This window comes from Sphaerodactylus townsendi, linkage group LG05, assembly GCF_021028975.2.
Source record: "Sphaerodactylus townsendi isolate TG3544 linkage group LG05, MPM_Stown_v2.3, whole genome shotgun sequence".
Taxonomy (NCBI): domain Eukaryota; kingdom Metazoa; phylum Chordata; class Lepidosauria; order Squamata; family Sphaerodactylidae; genus Sphaerodactylus; species Sphaerodactylus townsendi.
Genome location: NC_059429.1, coordinates 9072485 through 9087427, shown reverse-complemented (window position 1 = coordinate 9087427; position 14943 = coordinate 9072485). Strand labels below are relative to the sequence as shown.

At 50.6% G+C, this 14943-nt stretch overlaps 1 protein-coding gene across 1 annotated transcript in view; it reads left to right on the top strand.

Annotated features, from left to right (window-relative positions):
* The window catches only part of LOC125433259 (transducin-like enhancer protein 1), a 74176-nt gene that overhangs the window by 19201 nt on the left and 40032 nt on the right, over positions 1 to 14943 (top strand). The window contains 1 exon segment of the mRNA XM_048497760.1: positions 11222 to 11417. Within this exon segment, the coding sequence (XP_048353717.1) occupies positions 11222 to 11417 (196 nt within the window).

Here is a 14943-nt window from a genome sequence, read left to right as displayed (position 1 = left end):
CTTTGGGCAGGAAGGGGGGGGGAGGGGGGGCAGCTGCCCGTTCCTCTGTCTTTGAGGCCCTTATCTGCCGAACGTCTCCTTCCCAGGCCTTTCTGAAAAGCCCAGCGTGGCTAAAACTGGAAGCTGAGAAAGGAAGGAAAGGGATGTATTTGCCGGGGGTGGCTGTAACCGCAGTTAATGAGCGGATTAAGGGAGCCTCCAAGCGGAGAGATGTGACCAGAATGGCAGCGGGTAATTGGATTTAGTGCGGTGAGCCAGGCGGGAGGAAGGTTGGGGCTGGGGACCCACGGTGTAGTGTCGGGAAGCAAATGTGACAGGCGGCGGGCTATGCGTCCTGGGTCCCTGAGAAACCCTGGCGGCCTCCTTTGGTTGAAGCCGCGGCAGGTCGGGCGGGGGGTGGGGGGGGACTTTTGAATATTTGCACGAAGCGTAAAGACTGTCTTTTGCCTTAGAGGGGTGTGCTGTGCCCTGACTCTTTTGGGGGCTTTTTAGCTGACAGATTCCGGTGATTTTGGGTAGCCTAACCATGCTCTCTCCCAATCGGAGGGCTGACAGCTGTCAGCGTACCAGCAGAATAAAACTGGGGTGCTGTGCGGTTTCCGGGCTGTCTGGCCGTGTTCTAGCAGCATTCTCGCCTGACGTGTCACCTGCATCTGTGGCTGGCCTCTTCAGAGGATCTGAAGCTAGAACACGTTTCGCCTGCTAGAACATGTTTCGCCTGCATCTGTGGCTGGCCTCTTCAGAGGATCTGAAGCTAGAACACGTTTCGCCTGCTAGAACATGTTTCGCCTGCATCTGTGGCTGGCATCTTCAGAGGATCTGAAGCTAGAACATGTTTCGCCTGCTAGAACATGTTTCGCCTGCATCTGTGGCTGGCCTCTTCAGAGGATCTGAAGCTAGAACACGTTTCGCCTGCTAGAACATGTTTCGCCTGCATCTGTGGCTGGCCTCTTCAGAGGATCTGAAGCTAGAACACGTTTCGCCTGCTAGAACATGTTTCGCCTGCATCTGTGGCTGGCCTCTTCAGAGGATCTGAAGCTAGAACATGTTTCGCCTGCTAGAACATGTTTCGCCTGCATCTGTGGCTGGCATCTTCAGAGGATCTGAAGCTAGAACACGTTTCGCCTGCTAGAACATGTTTCGCGCTTCTGCATCTGTGGCTGGCCTCTTCAGGAAAGGATCTGAAGCTAGAACACGTTTCGCCTGCTAGAACACGTTTCGCCTGCATCTGTGGCTGGCATCTTCAGAGGATCTGAAGCTAAGAACAACACGTTTAGCCTGCTACAGGAACATGTTTCGGCCTGCATCTGTGGCTGGCATCTTCAAGAGGATCTGAGAGAAGCTAGAACACGTTTAGCCTTGCTAGAACACATGTTTGCGGGTATCTGTGGCTGGCCTCTTCTAGAGGATCTATGAAGCTAAGAACAATCGTTTCGCCTGCTAGAACCCATCGCTTTCGGGCCTTTGCATCTGTGGCTGGCCTTCTTCAAGGAGGATCTCGGAAGCTAAGAACACACGTTTCGCTTGCTAGAACATGTTTCGCCTGCATCTGTGGCTGGCCTCTTCAGAGGATCTGAAGCTAGAACACGTTTCGCCTGCTAGAACACGTTTCGCCTGCATCTGTGGCTGGCCTCTTCAGAGGATCTGAAGCTAGAACACGTTTCGCCTGCTAGAACACGTTTCGCCTGCATCTGTGGCTGGCATCTTCAGAGGATCTGAAGAGGCCAGCCACAGATGGCAATGGCGTAAACGGGTCAGAGAGAGAATAACTGCTAGAACATCGGCAGCCATACAGGTCTCGAAAACCACACAGCACCCCAGTGATTCCGGCCGTGAAAGCCTTCGAGAATAAAACCGTATTGTCAAAGGCTTTCACAGCCAGAATCACTGGGGCGTTGTCTGGTTTCCGGGCTGTAGGCCGTGTTCTAGTAACATTCTCTCCTGACGTTGTGCCTGCATCTGTGGCTGGCATCTTCAGAGGATTTGACGGTAGTAAAGCAAGTGGAGTCTATATACCTGTGGAATGTCCAGGGTGGGAGAAAGAACCATTTGCCCATTAACAAGTGTAAAAGGTGCAGTTAGCAAGCTTGATTTTCACTTGTTGGGTAGGATCCACCCATTTTAGCCCATGAGTAACCATGAAGACATCATACTCAATTAGTGAGAGTATCTGCATTATAATAGCCTGGCCTTTTGATCCCTTTGATTGCTCACTGTCTGGACCAGGGGTAGGGAACCTGCGGCTCTCCAGATGTTCAGGAACTACAATTCCCATCAGCCCCTGCCAGCATGGCCAATTGGCCATGCTGACAGAGGCTGATGGGAATTGTAGTTCCTGAACATCTGGAGAGCCGCAGGTTCCCTACCCCTGGTCTGGACAAATCCTGTGTCTGGGTGGTGTCCATTAGCCACCGCCTTGAAAGAAACTAACAGGATAGCTAAGGATTCCTGCAAACCCAAAGTAGGCACCAACTGAGGAAGCTGCTTGTTGCATCTCTGCATGAGTTACTGGTCTGGGCTGCCCCCTTCCTTCCCATTGCGAGGACTGTCCTGAAGAGTTGGTCCTGTAATGGTGCAGTGGCATAGTAGGTTAAGAGCAGGTGCAGTGGCTTAGTAGGTTAAGAGCAGGTGGCGTAGTAGTGGCGTAGTAGGTTAAGAGCAGGTGCAGTGGCGTAGTAGGTTAAGAGCAGGTGGCGTAGTAGTGGCATAGTAGGTTAAGAGCAGGTGCATTCTTATCTGGAGGAACCGGGTTTGATTCCCCGCTCTGCCGCTTGAACTGTGGAGGCTTATCTGGGGAATTCAGATTAGCCTGGGCACTCCCACACACGCCAGCTGGGTGACCTTGGGCTAGTCACAGCTTCTTGGAGCTCTCTCAGCCCCACCTACCTCACAGGGTGTTTGTTGTGAGGGGGGAAGGGCAAGGAGATTGTCAGCCCCTTTGATTCTCCTGCGGGAGAGAAATGGGGGATATAAATCCAAACTCTTCTTCCTCTTCTTCTTTACCGAAGATGGGTAATTATGAACGCTTGAACCCTCCGAAAAGGAGGGGTCAGAATAAATTTGCCTCCAGATGTAATGCAGACTAACGGTGTTTCATGAGTCAGAAGCTCAGGAGGGCTAGAAACTTGACTTCTTTTTTCTTTTTTTTAAATGGAAAGCTCTTCTATATGCTGACTTCTGCCCCTGATTCCAGATCCCAGGATTAGCAGAGGGGTGCTCAGACGCGAGCACGCCCCTGGACCGGCACAGCTTTTTGTAACTCTGGTTCCACTACATTTAATTACTGCAGAGAAAACAGCGGGGTGTGTGTGTGTGTGTGTAACTTTGACGTGTTGAAAGACGGACGGGGCTCCTGTGTTTTGCGTGGTCAGGAACGAGGGTGTCGAGAGTGGAGGCGGACGACGACTATCCCGGCCGCGAGTTGGATTGGATTAGCCAACGAGGAGAAGCGATTGGCTTCCTTTCCTGAAAGCTCTTTTGAGGACGAACGGTGATATTTAATTTAAAAGGCCAGGAAGGGAAAGTTGACCCAGTTTCTGTCAAAACCCCATGTACTTAAAAATACAGGGGGGGGGGGAAGAGCGGGAAAGCTGGCATAAACCCACCCTTCCTGTGCAAACGGATTTCTCGGTCGGCTCAGATGCTGGCTCCTCTCCCAGTCGTGGTGCCACGAACGATCTAGCATATTCTCCGAAGGCGGGGAGGGGGGGGGGTAGGTGTGCTGCATATGCATATTGGTGGAGGGGGCACCTGTCTGTTCTGAAGAGGGGGGTACCCTTCTCCGTGCTGAGGGGGTGGGGAGACGACGCCTCCCTTCAGATCATACATGCACAGTCTCTCTCTCTTTCTTTCTGTCCCTTGAAAAATTGCCCGGTGCAACGCCTGCCACGCATACAGTAGCGCGCATCTGATTTTGTATTCTGCAAGCGACGTTGCCTATCTCCGCCGCTCCTGGAAATCACAGCCGCGCAGCTCTACCTGCCGGGCAAATGGGAGCCGGGGCACCGGACTACAGTCCCGGCTTCTCTTGCCCTGCGAATGGCTTTTTGTTTTCCATTAGTCGGGAGGTATCTTCACCTGCCTCTTAGCCGTGTTGCATTATAACAAGCGTCCGGCTGTCAGACGCCTCTGGTCACTGGGGAAGGGGTCCGCGCCACACTTCGGCTCTCTAGGGCTTCAGGGACACGTCTCTTAGAGGGAGAAAGGACCCGGATCCTGTGGACATTTTTTTATTTTAAAGCGTGCCCCGCACTTACTGATCTTTGAGATAATTTTTTCCTCCACCGATAATAGGAACTGGTGACGTGCTAGGTCTGTGGGTGAAAGCAACAAAAATTCATTTGACCTCGTGGCAGAAGGCAATTGGAGGAAGCCCCCCTCCCCACCGCATTTTAATGTTGATATAATTTGTGCTGCCTATGAAGAGGCTCGACGTGTATATGCGCCACACACAGCAGTGATAAACACGGCCCAAAACGGCAACAAACGGAGCCCCGATTTCCGACTTGCAATCGATGACTGGTACCCAGTGGCGTATCTACCTAGGGACAAGGGGTACCCGTTGTCCCCGGGTGCCACTCTTCTGGTCACGTGGGGGGCGCAAAATTGGCCCCCCACGTGACCAGGAAGTCCTGCTGCCTCGTTGTTTTTTGCGTGCCTCAACCTATCTGTGTCAGTCGAGGCACGCAAAAACGACGAAGCAGCAGGACTTCCTGCTGCCTCCAAGCACCCTCAACCCCCTCCCGGACTCCCCCCTCCCTTCCTTCCTCCCCTCCCCAGTCAGAAGAGACTGCAGGCTGCCAGCTGGGAGCCCAGCCGGCAGGGGGAGGGGAGGTGGGCACCCTAGACCAGTGGTGGCAAACCTTTGGCACTCCAGATGTTATGGACTACAATTCCCATCAGCCCCTGCCAGCATGGCCATCTGGAGTGCCAAAGGTTCGCCACCACGGCCCTAGACCTTGCCCATGTCCATGGTAACATGGGCGGGGTCAAGGTCAGTGGGGGTGGAGCCTGGGGGGCATCCTGGAGACAATTTGTCTCCGGGCGCCATTTACCCATGGTGCGCCTCTGCTGGTACCAATAAAAAACGTTAGCTTGCCAAGTGTCAATTGCCACACTTCGGCTCTCTAGGGCTTCAGGGATGCGTCTCTTAGAGGGAGAAAGAACCTGGATCCTGCGGACATTTTTTAATTTTAAAGCGTGCCCCGCACTTTCTGATCTTTGCTCGTCGGGGGCGTTTTATTCAGGTACTTCCTCGAGGCCTGGAAACCTTCCATTTGGTGCACACGCGTAACGGGAAGAGTTCATGCAGCCGTTTACTTCGTGCACCTGAAATACATGTTGCTCGTGTCCTGAATGTGAGAGTCACGAGAGACGGGCTCTTACCCTCCCCAACCACAGGATGAAGGAGCCTTTCTGAATGTTTCCAACTCTCCTTTCTGCCAGGTTAGCCCTATGAAAAGAACCTTCGACTGGAGCGTTGTCGCTCTGGCAGTGTGTTCCTCTGTTTGGCCCATAGAGGCAATTCTGCAGACCCACTTGATTATACTTCGTTTTTCCATAAATGCACGCGGCTTTCTGTGGCAAGGTATTGTGTGTGTGTGTGTGTGTGTATTTAACCTGGCACGTGCCACACTTCTAAGGCAGAACTTTCCAAAGCGCTCGGCAAACTTCCTCGAATTTGCCCTTGCCAAATCCCTGAGAGCAGAGGTGGGATCCAGCAGGTTCTCACAGGTTACCGAGAGTCAGTTACTAATTATGTGTGTGTGCCGAGAGGGGGTTACTAATTGGTGATTTTGCCACGTGGTTTTTGCCTTAGTTACGCCCTTCCTCTCAGCAGTAGCGCGCAGAACTTAAAGCAGTCTAGCAGGAGGTGCGCCGGCGTGCGTGGCAGCCTGCGCCTGCGTGCATTCGTTTCCCGCCCAAGGACTGGTGCAGAGGCCGCGTCCTTGCCACAGCCCCGCCCCTGGAATGCCCGGCCACGCCCCCGTCGTGCCTCACCCAGCCCCATTGGCGCTAGGCCACAGTTTGAATCCCACCATGGGAACCTGTTACTAAAATTTTTGGATCCCACCACTTCCTGAGAGGGTTTTTTTTTCTGTTTTGAAAGAGAAGGAAGCAAGGTTTGTGACGGCAGAATATACGCCCCGGACCTGTCGAGCAAGCTGGAATTTGAACTGGGTCTCCCAGATTATAACCCCCAACGCAAGATATTTTTCTTCTCGGACGAGACGCCCGTCCTTTCAGGGACGTACTCCTGGACCGGTCTCTCCTGGTTTTCTCTCTCTCTCTCTCTCAACCACACTGTCGCTGGAGTCCGAAATATTTCCTTCGCAGCGTCCCAGGAATTCTCCTTTTGTTTGCCAGCAACTGGAGCAGTCCTTTGAAGGGCGGGGGCCTCCGTTTCTGTTTTATCCCTGACGGTATCGATTGCAGTCCTTCCCGGAGCTTCTGGGAGTCAGTCTTCTGTTTCTGCCTCGGTCGCTCCTCTCTGCGGTATCTTCATTTCCAGCGACAACGTTTCTTCGTAACAGCGCAAGAACAATTCCCCACAGCAACCCGGCTGCGCCAGTGATTGTGGAGCGCTTCGCGGAGTAGCGGGCTACCTCATTCATAATAAGGATGAATAATTGGGGTGTGTGTGTGTGTGTTTCCCCCTGAGACTAATTTCCGAGATAATTTTTTCCTCCACCAATAATAGGAGCTGGTGACGTGCTAGGTCTGTGGGTGAAAGCAAAAAAAATTCATTTGACCACGAGGCATGAGGCAATTGGAGGAAGCCCCCCTCCCCACCGCATTTTCATGTTGATGTAATTTGCGCTGCGTATGAAGAGGCTCGACGTGTGTATGCACCACACACAGCAGCGATAAACACGGCCCCAAACGGCAACAAACGGAGCCCCGATTTCCGACTTGCAATCGATGGCTGGTACCAATAAAAAACGTTAGCTTGCCAAGTGTCGAGTGCTCCCGCACGTGCCAGAAGAGCTCTATTGATTGAGCACTTCTGACGTCGAGGTGCGTGCCGGAAAGCGTTTAAACCTGGTTAGGCTGGTGCCTTTATGGATCTCTTAAGAACATAAGAACAAGACAGCTGGATCAGACCAGAGTCCATCTAGTCCAGCTCTCTGCTACTCGCAGTGGCCCACCAGGTGCCTTTGGGAGCTCACATGCAGGAGGTGAAAGCAAGGGCCTTCTGTGGCTGTTGCTCCCGAGCACCTGGACTGTTAAGGCCTTTGCAATCTCAGATCAAAGAGGATCAAGATTGGGAGCCAGAGATCGACTTCTCCTCCATCAACCTGTCCAAGCCTCTTTTAAAGCTATCCAGGTTAGTGGCCATCACCACCTCCTGTGGCAGCACATTCCAAACACCAATCACATGTTGCGTGAAGAAGTGTTTCCTTTTATTAGTCCTACTCCTTCCCCCCAGCATTTTCAATGGATGCCCCCCTGGTTCTAGTATTGTGAGAAAGAGAGAAAAATTCATCTCTGTCAACATTTTCTACCCCATGCATAATTTTGTAGACTTCAATCATATCCCCCCTCAGCCGCCTCCTCTCCAAACTAAAGAGTCCCAAACGCTGCAGCCTCTCCTCATAGGGAAGGTGCTCCAGTCCCTCAATCATCCTCTTGAAGGATGGCAAAGTTTTGACTGAACTACCCTAGCCCAGGGGTCTGCAACCTGTGGCTCAAACGCTTTGTATACATCTAACTTTATCATTGCATTTTTTTTTTGCCATGTTCTGTTACTTAACGTTCATGGGTGTAATGGAAGACAGAAGGGTGGACAAACAATATAGCTATATGTATAAAATAATGATCAAAGCAGCCTATGCAACAATAGCCTTGGGCTGGAAAGAAAAGAAAAAAATGGACACTTCAGAGACGGTTAGAATATATCTGGGAACAAGCGACACTTGATGTTTTCGAGATACTAACAAAAAACAAGACGTGGCAAGATAAACAGAATGAAATTTTGAAGATATGGATAGGTGCGTAAAATGGGCGGATCCAAGATGGCGACACCGGGGAAAGACGCTAGCTGTGCTGCTGCGGAAAAACCGTGAATTTACCTTGATTCTGCTGCTGTTATATATGGTTTTAAATAATTTTGACTGTGTAGTTAACAAGTGCCTGCAGTTGTGAGCTGCTGGAATCTGTCAAGGACAACTGTGGAATTTTGGAGCCTAATTGAGTGCCTATCTTCAGAAGATATGGATAATATACGTGGACTGGATGAACGAAGCTCGAGTCGACGAAGAAATATGGGAGAAGAGGCGACAGAGAAAGAACTTACTGCTGTTTGTGTGACAAAATTATGAAGAAGAAGAAATGGGGGGAGGGAGAAAGGGGGGGAAAGTATCGTTTGAAAATGTATGAAGAAGGAAATTGCTATCAACTGTAAAATTCAAATGCAACCTGTGGCTCTCCAGATGTTCATGGACTACAATTCCCATCAGTCCCCTGCCAGCATGGGAATTGTAGTCCACGAACATCTGGAGAGCCGCAGGTTGCAGACCCCTGACCTAGCCTGTTCTGCCCAAGGTGCATATTTTCCAAGGCGCGTTAGCAGCCATGGAATCTTGCAATGCTTCCTCGTGAGGTGGCTGACCTGGGTGTCTTTTTCCCAGGGAGGAGCGCTCTCGGGAAAATGTATTACTTGAACTAACAACGGAAGGATCCTTGCAATAGGCCCAAAATTTGGATTCCAGAAATAGTCCGAGAAAAATCTCTTCTCCCTTGTTAGTCGGAGAAGTCGGCCCGTCTTTTGAGCCGCTGCGTCCCATTTCCGAAACTGGGCTGGTCTCTGATGACTTTGTGACCCTTCCTAGCAGATGAGAGCATAAGAACGAGCCTGCTGGATCAGACCAGAGTCCATCTAGTCCAGCACTCTGCTACTCGCAGTGGCCTACCAGGTGCCTTTGGGAGCTCAGGATGTAAAAGCAATGGCCTGCTGCTGCTGCTGCTGCTGCTGCTCCCACCTGGTCTGCTAAGGCCTTTGCAATCTCAGATCGAGGAGGATCAAGATTGGTAGCCATAGATCGGCTTCTCCATAAATCTGTCCAAGCCCCTTTTAAAGCTATCCAGGTTAGTGGTCAACACCACCTCCCGTGGCAGCATATTCCAAGCACGCATTGCGTGAAGAAATGTTTCCTTGTATTAGTCCTAATTCTTCCCCCCAGCATTTTCAATGCATGCCCCCGGGTTCTAGTATTGTGAGAAAGAGAGAAAAATTTCTCTCTGTCGACATTTTCTACCCCATGCATAATTTTATAGACTTCAATCATATCCCCCCTCAGACGTCTCCTCTCCAAACTAAAGAGTCCCAAACACTTGAGTTTGGGCTTGAATATAAGATGAACAAACATCTCAGCCATTCTTGACCGGCGTGCGGGGTCCACTGGAAACATCGGTAGTGACTAGCTTTGGTGTTATTGTTGACAGAAATCTCTGTGGAATCGAAGTCTGGGTTGCAATCATTCCATCTCTGAATGTCTGTTTTTACTGGCCACGGGGTGTGATACTATCTAGTTCAGGGTCCCCAAGATTGGTTCCTTTGAATACTTTCTTGGCCCCCGTCAAATGCTACTACAAAGTCAGCGAGGCCAGTCGCGACTCCTGCCCCACAGGGTCTCTGACTAGTCAGTGGTGAACTGATTGGCTGCGCAAATTAAAATGTAAATTGCTCTTCTTTCCTCTGGAACTTGGGCATTTTAGGCATGTGCGGCTCCGCCTCTTGCGGTAGCCATTCTGTGATTGGCTCCGCCTCCTCCAGTGGCCATTTTGGCCCTTTGTGCAGGAATCCTCTAAAACGTTTCCAGTGCCCCTTTTACAATGATATATGCCTGCACCAAAGGTGTAGCTCCAGGGGGTCGTGGGTGCTCGATGCACCGGGCACGTGTCCCTGTGGGGCAGAGGTGGGATCCAGCAGGTTCTCACAGGTTCCCAAGAGTAGGTTACTAATTATTTGTGTGTGCCGAGAGGGGGTTACCAATTGGTGATTTTGCCACATGATTTTTGCCTCAGTTACGCCCCTCCTCTCAGCAGTAGTGCGCAGAACTTGAAGCAGTCTAGCAGGAGGTGCGCCGGTGTGCGTGGCAGCCTGCGCCTGCATGCATTTGTTTCCTGCCCAAGGACCGGCGCAGTGGCTGAGTCCTTGCCACAGCCCCGCCCAGGAATGCCCCACCCCCGCAATGCCTGGCCACACCCCCGTCGTGCCCCACCCAGCCCCATTGGCGCTTCGCCACAGTTTGAATCCCACCACCATGGGAACCTGTTACTAAAATTTTTGGATCCCACCACTGCTGTGGGGGTGTGGCAAGGGCGTGGCAGGGGCAGAGGACACACTAGTGCACCGGGCGATTTCCCCCTTGCTACGCCTCTGGCTTGCACTCACCCCAGAAAAAAACTATTCCTAGCTGCCGCTGTGTGATTTCCCCCCCTTTTTTGAATTCTGTGTTGAGTTGCTGCTTCAGTGCTGTACAACCTCATGGAGTGAGTCTATGCTCCTCGTATACTTGATGCTTTGAAGATTGCTCCGCCTGCAGTAAAAGAACACACAGATAAATGCCGCAAATAAACAGGCAACGGGGAAGAGAGAGAATTCAGAAAAGGATGCCAAGGTGGGAATTTAGGGAACAAGAAACGCGTGGGAAACATCCAAAGATCGCATAGCAACCAAAGACGTCTCCAAAACATTTCAGCTGGAGGATCATTTTATAAAGGGATTCATTTAAAGCGTTTGGAGGCCGGAAATAAAATGTTTGTGGGTAAAAACAAGGCAGGACTCCATGGAGGAAACGTTTTATTTCCTGCCTCGAAACGTTTGAAAAGGTTTGGGTGGAAAGGGCCTTTGTGTTTGACCCAACCAACTTGTGTCAGAGTTGTGGAGGTGCCCATGGGCTTAAACCACAGGTGTCAAACTTGCGGCCCCTCCAGATGTTATGGACTACAGTACCCATCATCCCCTGCCAGCTGGTAGGGGATGATGGGAACTGTAGTCCTCAAGATCTGGAGGGGCCGCAAGTTTGACACCTGTGACTTCAACAGTTTGGGGATCCCTGATCTAGTTTTTTGATTTGAAGTCCTTGAGACCTCTGGCATCCAGAGCAGACCAAATGACGCTCCTTCCCTTTGTGCGTCTGAGTTCAGGGCTCTTGATGTGATCTCAGCACCGCTTGTGTCTCTGTCTCTCCCCCCCCCCCTTTATTTTTCTCATCAGCATCAGCTTCAGGCACAGCACCTCTCCCACCATGCGCCCCCCATCCCATTGACGCCTCACCCAGCCAGCGTGCAGTCGGCAAGCTTGGCGACCATTGGCAGCGCTTCCGGGCTCCTGGCGCTCTCCGGGGCATTGGGGGGTCAGGCCCAGCTTGTCGCGAAAGATGATCGAGGACTTCATGATGCCGATCATAGAGGTACGGGGCAGCTGCGAACATCCAGGGTGGGGGAACCAGGTGATAAAAGACAGGCAAGTTTATCAGCAGAGTTTAAAGCGGAGTCACTCTGGGAAGATGAGAAGGCCTATAGTAGTCTTCTTGCACTCACTGCAACCTTCTAGCACTCATGGAAAAGAATACTCTCCACGCAAGATGTTCTTTCCACAGGAAGGCTTTTACTTTAGCAGTTGCAAGGTTACACAAGTCTATTCTACCCTGTTTCCCCGAATATAAGACATCCTCTGAAAATAAGACGTAGTAGAGGTTTTGCTGAAGTGTGAAATATCAGGCATCCCCCGAAAGCAAGACGTAGCAAAGTTTTTGTTTGGAAGCATGCCTGACGAACAGAACACAGAAAAATAAGACATCCCTGAAAATAAGACATAGCGCATCTTTGGGGGCAAAAATTAATATAAGACACTGTCTTATTTTCGGGGAAACACGGTATACAAGACTATAATACCATACAGAACTCTTCAGCAAGAACAAAGTTCAACACACACAGAACTTAACTCAGTCCGTATCTCTCTCAACTCAGCATATACAAATGCATACATCAGGGATACTTTTCCCCACCCAGGCCTCAGCCTCTCATTGGTCTAGAATCACAGTTGAATTCACCAATCATGTTAAAGGTCAAAGTTTGCTACTTTTGCCCCTAGACTGACTGTCTCCGTCCTTGGGCTTTGCAAACTCCTGCTAACTTAGAAAATGACTTGTCGAAGGCTTTTATGGCCGGATTCAACTGATTCTGGTGGGTTTTCCGGGCTGTGTGGCCGTGGTCTGGTGGATTTTGTTCCTAACGTTTCGCCTGCATCTGTGGCTGGCATCTTCAGAGGTGTATCACAGAGAAAAGTCTGTTTCACACTGTGTCTAAGTGAGAAGGGAAAGTTTAGTGTGGTATATTGCCCATGTCCCAGGGTGGGGAACCAATCATTAAGTGTTTGGGTGGAACTTGCTATGCAAAGGTGTGGTTGAGTGCATTGTAGAAACAGACTTTTCTCTGTGATACACCTCTGAAGATGCCAGCCGCAGATGCAGGCGAAACGTTAGGAACGAAATCCACCAGACCACGGCCACGCAGCCCGGAAAACCCACCAGAACCAGTTAGAAAATGACCTTTATGTGAACTTTTCACTCTTTTTAAAATATATCATGACAAAGTTGATATTACACAATTAGCAGAACTCCACTGTACAGGGGAATCTGGCAGCCCTCGAAGGAATGCCTTCACCTGCTTGAAAATGTACTGCCAGGCAATCTTCTGCTGGAAGGGAATTCCAGAGTTGAGACACCACCGCCCAAAAGACCCCGCCTCTGGTGCATCCGCCGAGGCTGGTGCTAAATTTGCCCTCTTAAGTGGCAGTCTTGTTCATCTTGGCCAACTACCTGACAACTACCTAGGATTGTTCATCTTGGCCAACTACCTAGGATTGTAAACCGAGATTCTGATTTGATAGAATTCCACAAGGCATGATAAAATCCGGCTGATTTTAAGGGATTTGGAGTAAGATCTGAGACACTTGGTTCCCAATGCCCGTTTGGCCATGGCTTGGATGACTTTTGGACAGTCAGCTTAACCGATGTAACCCTGGACTCAGCCAGGCAAGGCAAACCGGGTGGCCCCTGTGATGCCACCTAGAGGTGCCAGCTGAGCCCTGGGCATCTTGGCTTGGCTTGTTCCTGCCTGTCAAAGTTCCATCGGGAACATTTCTAATAAATGACCCCTGGAACAAACCCCCAGAAGTGAATTCTGTCTATTATTCCCACCATCTGGACTTTGGGGGTAGAATGCATCTGTCCATAAAGGTTTCATTTAGTTGTTCTAACGCATAGGTGTCAAACTCACGGCCCTCCAGATTCTATGGACTACAGTTCCAATCATCCCCTGCCAGCATCATACTGGGAACTGTAGTCCATAGCATCTGGAGGGCCGCGAGTTTGACACCTGTGTTCTAACGTAATGTAATGTTTCCCTTTCAGTCGTGTCCGACCCTGGGGTACCACTGCGAGCAGTGATTTCATAGGCAAGCCTCTTTTGTGGGGTAGTTTGCCATTGCTTTCCCCGGCTATTCTTTACCCCCTAGCTATGTGCTAGGTACTCATTTACCGACCAAGGAATGGATGGATGGCTGAGTTGACCATGAGCCAGCTGCCAGGATATCTGACCCCCAAGGGGCTCGAACTCCTGACCGTGTGAGTGGCAGTGCAAGCACTTAACCACAACGCCACGCGGCTTAGTTGTTCTAGCCAGTGGCAAAGTAAAACATGGACCCTCGAAGAGCAAGATGACTGCTCCCGTGCGGGGTCTTGTCCGGGACTCTGTGATTTGAAGCAGTCGTGGCAACTGGAGATGGATTTGGGAGAGTTCGGAGGACGTGGGAGAAAGGAGGATGGGAAATCATCTGCCGGCGTTTGATTTTGGCTTTCGCAACTGTGGGCAAGGCCAAGTTTGGATTTTTTTGCTGTGCTGCTGGAGTTTTCCACTTTTCTACAACTCTTCCTTTTTCCTTAGATACGGGAATGTGTTTATACGTTGTCTTTTTAATTCCAAGATTTTTTTGGGCGGGTGTTTATATGTTGTCTTTTAATTCCAAGATTTTTTTGGGCGGGTGTTTATATGTTGTCTTTTAATTCCAAGATTTTTGGGGGGTGGGTGTTTATATGTTGTCTTTTTAATTCCAAGATTTTTTGGGGTGGGTGTATATATGTTGTCTTTTAACTCCAAGATTTTTTGGGGTGGGGGAGGGGTCCGGAGTGCTGGAAAACGGACTTTAACTTTTGAGATGCCTCCAAGGCCAGAAAGTAGGGATCCTAAATCTTGCACATGTTTGCCAATCCCACACACCCACACTCAAGGTAGACGTCGGAAAAACTACTGCCTGTGCAGGATGAATGTTATGAAAGGGCGTCCGTCAAATCTGGTTTGGCTGAGGAGCCAAGTGAAGAAAAAAGCCCTCGGGTTCATTTTTGCCGTTTGTTTGATGGGGAAAATCTTTCCGTTTGCTTTGAGCAAGCGTGGTGTAGTAGTTAAAAGGGTGGGCAAGGACAGAGGTCTGCAACCTGCAGCTCTCCAGATGTTCGGGAGCAGCAGTGGCGTAGGAGGTTAAGAGCTCGTGTATCTAAGCTGGAGGAACCGGGTTTGATTCCCCGCTCTGCCGCCTGAGCTGTGGAAGCTTATCTGGGGAATTCAGTCTCCTCCTCCTCCTCCTTCTTCTTCCTCTTCCTCCTCCTCTTCTTCTTCTTCTTCTTCATGGACTACCATTCCCATCAGCCCCTGGTGCTGATGGGTATTGTAGTCCATGAACATCTGGAGAGCCGCAGGTTGCAGACCCCTGGGCTAGGATCTGAAACACCCAAGTCCAAACCCCCACTCAGCTGTGAAGCTTGCTGGGTGATTGTGGCCCGGTTGCTCCCTCTCTCAGTCTGATCTACCTTGCAGGGCTGTTGAGGATAACACGGAGGGAGAACCGCTGATGGAAACAAAGCAGGCGTTCCAAACATC